General features: G+C 51.6%; 1 protein-coding gene across 1 annotated transcript in view; it reads right to left on the bottom strand.

Moving 5' to 3' along the window:
• LOC107108123 (zinc finger protein 638-like) overlaps positions 1-5,777 on the bottom strand; it is a 7,237-nt gene extending 1,460 nt beyond the window's left edge. The window contains exons 1-3 of the mRNA XM_015408524.1: positions 5,529-5,777; positions 2,408-2,497; positions 1,409-1,527 (exon numbers count right to left, since the gene is read on the bottom strand). Of these exons, the coding sequence (XP_015264010.1) occupies positions 1,409-1,527; positions 2,408-2,497; positions 5,529-5,748 (429 nt within the window). The 5' untranslated portion in view covers positions 5,749-5,777. The remainder of the gene's footprint in view (positions 1-1,408; positions 1,528-2,407; positions 2,498-5,528) is intronic.
• Between the last annotated feature and the right edge of the window lie 965 nt (positions 5,778-6,742).

Genomic DNA, 6,742 nt, shown 5'->3' with positions numbered 1-6,742 from the left:
CCTGGCTGGTCCAGTAAGTTCTGATTCCCCGACCGTAGTGCTCTTGGGGAAAATGTGGGGAAAGGCGGTCCCTTAAGTAGGCTGGTCCCTGGCCATATAGGGCTTTAAAGGTAATAACCAGCACTTTGAAGCGAACCCGGTACGCTATAGGCAACCAGTGCAGCGCTTTCAGCACAGGCTGGATGTGATCTCGTCTAGGAAGATCCATCAACAGCCTGGCTGCAGCATTCTGCACTAGTTGCAGCTTCCGAATTTGCGACAAAGGCAGCCCCATGTAGAGAGCGTTACAGTAGTCTAGCCTCGAGGTGACCGTCGCGTGGATCACAGTGGCTAGGTCATCCCGGTCGAGGAAGGGAACCAACTGCCGTGCCAGCCGAAGGTGGTAAAATGCCGACTTGGCAGTGGCTGCTACCTGGGCCTCCATCGTTAACGAGGAGTCCAGGAGCACCCCCAAACTCCTAACCTCCGACGCCGGCACCAAGGGCGCCCCGTCGAAGGTCGGGAGCCCCAACCCCGGACCGATCCGACTCAGCCCCGGGACCTCCGTCTTTGCCGGGTTTAAGTTCAGCTGACTCAGTCTGAGCCACCCAGCCATGGCCTGTAACGCCCGACTAAGGTCATCGGGAGTGGAATCCGACTGGCCGCCCAACATCAGATACAGCTGGGTGTCATCAGCATATTGATGACACCCCAGCCCACAACTCCGGGCAATCTGGGCAAGGGGGTGCATGTAGATGTTAAACAACATCGGGGATAGCACTGCCCCCTGAGGTACACCACATTCAAGGGGCCACCTCCGGGACCGCTGATCCCCTATCGCCACCCTCTGTCGCCGACCCTGGAGAAAAGAGACCAGCCATTGAAGGGCAAGCCCCTGAATCCCCACGTCGGCAAGGCGGTGGGCCAGCAACTGGTGGTCGACCGTATCAAAAGCGGCCGACAGGTCTAACAGCAACACTGCCGCCACACCGCCTTGACCCAGATGCCTACGGAGGTCATCAGTCAGTGCGACCAGAATAGCCTCCACCCCGTGACCAGGGCGAAACCCGGACTGGTGGGGATCGAGGACAGAAGCGTCATCCAGAAATGCCTGCAGCTGTGTTGCCACCACTCTCTCAATCAATTTGCCCCAAAAGGGCAAATTGGACACCGGCCGATAGTTGGCCAATTCGGCCGGGTCTAGAGATGGCTTTTTCAGGAGAGGGCAGACCATCGCTTCTTTGAGTGCCCCGGGGAATCGTCCCTCCACGAGAGACTTGTTAATAATCTCCCGCAGGGCACCTCGGAACCCATCGCGACCCATTTTAATGCCCAAGACTCTGGGTAAGCAGAAACGCAAGGTACAAATGTCTTAAGTGAAACAAAACAGAGATATTAAACGATGCAAAAGGAAATGAGAAACTGCTACCTTCTTATTTTGCTGGTGAAGTGCAGACTGCAAGTGACTTTTCATAGATGCCTCATCCACACAGAAGCAGGAACAAATCTGACAGAAAAAGCCAGCTTTTGGGACAAGGAAGTCTAGATCTGAAAGCAAACACGCAAACAAAGTTAACAAGAGTGACTCAGTCCTTTACTTCTGCGAGGTAAGGTCAGTGGGGAAAATGGAAGGGGAAAGAACCCTCATAGCAGTTCTCTACAATCACGATTCTCAGGTCTATCTTTAAGAAGGTTCTTGGGATCTATCTGATACAGTGATTCACAACTTAAAAAAAAAAGGCTTGAAAGTGGCACATCTCAATGCAGAGAACCTGGTGAAGAAATCAATCTGCCAAGAACTCCAAGGAAAAAGTTTCTAGCACAAAAGGCCCCTGAGAACTACCATCAGAAAGGAGTACTTATGGAAACATGCCCATCGTGGTGGACTGTAGCTGAAGGTATGCCTCAATTCGAGCTCTGACTGTTCATTCCAAGCTGGCCCCTCTGTCTCCTGGGACCCCGGCCAACATTCTTTCTTTGAAGTCTGCTGGTCACTCAAGGGCAGGGGCAGAAAGTGTGCAGGGGGAGGATTCCTACGGTTTATGCAGCTCCACGGTGTCTAGTCTCTACCTTCTGGCTCCCAGGGCCTCACGTTCCCTCTCCTGCAGGATCTTACCAAAAATACTGCACCGTGAAATCAGAATTCTGCAGATACACTTTGATTATGCGAGTTTTCATACTCTGAGCATCCAAAGACTGAGCCTGTGTCAGAATCCCCAAGCCCCAACAGCACTGGCCTCAGATTCAGTAAAAAAAACCACGAGGGAGAGAGAGGACAGTGCACGCTATATACGCAGCAACACCACTTTCAAACTACATTTCGGCTCAAATCGAAGTCTGATAAAAACAACTACAAACAAAATGTAGATGGTAGACAGGCTCAAAGGCTTTTGGTTTAGAACGTCAGGTATAACATCCCAGGTCTTACCTTCCATGTTATCCGGGGCCTTTGATTCCTCTGAAGAATCTACCGTTCTCTGTTCAGACTCCGGTCCTTCACATTCTGGCCCAGCCAATTCTATTAAAGGACATTTTAATTAGCGAACACATCTTATGTTTACTACAGTAACAAAGCTAAATATGGCTGGTCTGCAGCCTTTACGGGAATTTTTTTTACACGCAGCAGAATTGGTGAGAGTTATTTATCTACCTCTCTGCATCTCCCCTCTCTGCCAAACAACTGAAGAGAGATGAAATTTAGTCCTTAGAGGAGAACACCAGAGACTCGGTGGCTACATCCATAAATAATTCAAATAACAGATAAGCACCACAAAGAGACCGAAGCAGGATTTCCCTCCTCAGTTGGTCTTTCATTGGGTGAAATCTCTTTGCCTGGCCATATGAGATAAACTGCAGAGTCTGCAACACGGAAATGTGGGTTAACTACAACAACTTAATAGCCAATTTCTGCCTCGAAAGATCCTTGCTTGCAAGATATGCCCCACTCAACCTTCCTCAAACGCAAAGACCATTGTTCACTACATTTCACACTTTCTTTGGTATACTGTGCCCTACTTGTGTTCATAATCTTTATGGCAGACTAGGAAACAGGGACGTTGTAGCAATAAAGACAACGGGTGCTAGCTCGAGGCGCCGGCAGGCCAAGGTGGCCGTCCTGCCCCCCACACACACTTGAGGCGGCGGTAGGCAAAAGCAGTGGATCTCGCTCCCCCCCCCCGCCCATTCGTGGTCCCGGCAGGGCAAGGCAGCCAGCCTCGTCCCTCCCCCTGGCACATGCCAAGGGATCAGCAGGCCAATCCGGCCGGACTCGTCCGTGTGCCCACAGGCCACGCAAGGTGGCAGCAGGCAAGGCGGCCATCTTCACGCCTCCAACCTGCCGCGCACTCGAGGCAGCAGTGGGCCAAGGGGGCCGGCCTCGTCCCTCTTCCCATGACCCACTCGTGGCGCCGGCAGGCCAAGCCAGGTGGCCTCATTCTTCCACTGTGCCGCGCAGTCGAGGCAGCAGTGGACTGAGGTGGCCTGGCTCGTTCCTCCCCCCGCCAGCCGCTTGAGGGCCCAGCCTCATCCCTCTGCCCACTGCCCGTTTAAGTGAGCAAGCACCGCACATCATGGTGGAGCAGCGGCGAGCAATGGACTCCTCGTGGGGGCAGCAGAGGGAGGAAGCCGGTGCTGGCTCCCGTGGGGCTTGGCCTGCAAACGCTGCGGCCAGCAGAGCATCCTGCCTGTCCAGTGGCTCTCAGCCTACTACGGCTGAAACACTGGGTGGGTCGTCTGTGGGCGGGAGGAGGCGCGGGACGAATGCAGCCAGAGGCCAGGGACCCCGTTCTGACTGGCAGTTGGGGGGGTCCCAAAGGCTGTGGGGGCGGGTGGACACGAACAACGCTTTTGATCTATTCCACTGTTAGCCCACCCGTTCTCTCCCTCAAGACCAAGACAAATGTGTCACTAACACGCCGTGGATCAGGACAAGTGTGCATTGTTTGAAACAGCTGCCCACAGGAACAAGATGCTAATTGCAGTCCTTTGTCAGGGCAAACAGAACTCAACTGAACAAAGCTGCTTCTGCACTAGAATCAGCAAGCTGGCTAACGGGGCCCGTCTACATTCCTTCGAAAGGGATTTCTATGGCAATTTCAACCAGGAAATAGCTCAAGAGCGAGGCACGTTTGGTAGGAAACCCATGGAACCACCATCCTCTGCTACTGGCAGAACTGTCCCTTCCTCTCAAAGAAGCATTAGAAAAATCCTTGTCCCCTTCCCACCTTAGAAAGGGAAGGAGGACAGCGAGAGAGGACTCTGTCCTTCCACCTTCTTTCTGGAGATAAGAGCAGAGATGTAAAATTTCCGGAATTTTGGGGGGAAATTGGAAAAAAAAATGCTACATTAGCACTTCTTTTTTCTTTTCCAGATTGAAAGTCACTCTGTTACTTTAGGAACATAAAATATGACTATGGACATTTTTACTTGGCATGAAATTATCACAACTAGCATATTAAAAATATAGTGTATCCAAACAATTATTACAAACAGAATACCCACCCACATGCAAAAACAAAACTGAAACCTTTTTCTTTTCTTGTGACAATAGCACCTTCTAAAGGAAGAAAGGCATTTTGTTCTTGCATTGGAGACTTCAGTTTGTAACCTAGGACTTGCTTGCCCTCAGTGCACAGAAATTAGATCAATTTGATACCATACGTATTTTTTAGAAATGATTTGGAAAATATTTGAACACCTTGTCTTAAAATATTTTATACATCATGTTAACATAAAATGTTCCATAATCAATTTTTTTCTTTTCTTTTCTCTTTTCAATTTTTTGGAAAAAAACACAAAAAGGCTTCAGGAAAAAAAGGGGGGGAAACAGAGTTTTTCCAAATTTTTCCAGGCCATCACATCTCTAGATAAGAGCACCGCAGGGCCTGCAAAATCCCCACTGCTGCACAGCAGGCAGGACTGGACAGAACCATCTCCTGCCAGGGTTGGTTTAAACAGGAGCCCTCACGGAGCACGCTGGAGCAGCAACCCTCACCACGACACTATGCTCCTCCACTGCCGGAGGGAATGCCGCCCCAGCAGCTCATGCTACTGCTCTAGCGAACACAGTGTGTAACTCCAGCAAGACAGAGAGCTCAGAACAAATCCTGAGACTGCGACAGAGTCCGCCAGACAGAAGAAGGGAACCGTTGACGGATAGCTTGGCTACGGCGTCGTGGTTGAGCAACAAGCCACACAGCTGGTCTTGCACTGACCGCAGCGTGTGTCAAATCAAGGCCTCTGCTGCGGATGCCCAGCTCTCGCCTAGCAAGGACAGACCCCCCAAAGTGACCTACTGGGACTCCACCAGCCTCCAAATGCTGAATGGCTTTGGGAGACCCTCTATCTAGTGATTTTATCTAGTTTTCCCAGTTCAAGATGGGTTAGTCTGTCTGTAGCAGTAGAGAAGAGCAAGAAAAGAGCTCATCCCTGGCCACAAATGTTGTGAGTCTTTAAGGTGCTCCTGGACTCTTGCTCTTTCCCACAGTGGAGTTCAACAGCTGCCAGCAGCTCTTGAGGTGGAACTGACACACCTGCCCAGTGGCTCCTACCTTTCTCGGGCTTCTCAGAAGACTGCGAGGGGGTCACCTCACTGCAGCTCCCCTCCTTGCCTCCTGGATCCTGGCCGAGCCGTTCGGATCTTGCCTCCGGATCCTCACCCCCTGCAGTCTGGCGGCCTGCAACAGAAACCTCCTGGGCTGGAGCAGCCGTCACAACATCTCCCGTTTGCTCTGTGGGAGTCGCAGATTCTGGGCATCCCTCAACATCCATTTCTGGTGCTTTGGCCTCCACATCCTCCTCAGGGCTCTCTAACTCTGTTTCCACAGAAATATGACAGCTCGGTTAATTGCTTCCCAGGTGTCACTTTTACCTATGTCGTTGAATGATCTTTGACTATTTAAGATACATCATTAAAAAGACACTCTGTCAGTATCGAACACTGGCAGCATTATGTACTGAAAACATAATAAAACAATCCATCACAACAAAGTGCCAGTGCTCTTGATATTGGTTCTTATCGATCCAAGATGGGGTTCCGTTGACCAGCTTAACCCATCCGGATAATACTACTGTCGTCCTTTCATGATTAGTTCTTCAGGTCATCTGGTCGTCTTCCCAGGGCCAGCTCGCATCCAGATCGACTCCACCGTCAGAGATAGCAGCTCGGTGGTAGTACAGTGGTGGCAGTGGCTCCTATGCAAAAGCCTGGTGGAAGAGCTCCGTCTTGCAAACCCTGCGGAACTGCGCAAGGTCCCACAGGGCCCAGATCTCCCCTGGGAGCTCGTTCCACCCGACAGGAGCCGCCGCCGAAAAAGCCCTGGTCCTGGTTGCGGCCACCTTGATGTCCTTGGGGCCTGGAACAACCTATAGGTGTTGTGCCCCTGACCATAGTGCTCTTGGGGGAACATATGGGGAAAGGCGGTCCCTTAGGTACGCTGGATCCTGGCCATCAAGGGCTTTATAGGTAAGAACCAGCACTTTGAAGTGAATCCAGTACACTATAGGCAGCCAGTGCAGCGCCTTCAACACCGGCTGGATGTGGTCCCGCCTAGTGAGACCCATCAGCAGCCTGGCTATCGCACTCTCCACTAGCTGCAGCTTCCGGATTTGCAACAGAGGCAGCCCCATGTAGAGAGCGTTACAGTAGTCCAGCCTCAAGGTGACCGTCACATGAATCACTGTGGCCAAGTCCTCGCGGTCAAGGAGAGGAACCAACTGCCGTGCCAGCAGAAGATGGTAAAAGGCTGATTTGGCAGTGGCTGCC

This window comes from Gekko japonicus, unplaced genomic scaffold (assembly GCF_001447785.1).
Source record: "Gekko japonicus isolate JY-2015 unplaced genomic scaffold, Gekko_japonicus_V1.1 scaffold8351, whole genome shotgun sequence".
Lineage (NCBI taxonomy): Eukaryota > Metazoa > Chordata > Lepidosauria > Squamata > Gekkonidae > Gekko > Gekko japonicus.
This window is presented reverse-complemented; position numbering and strand designations above follow the sequence as displayed.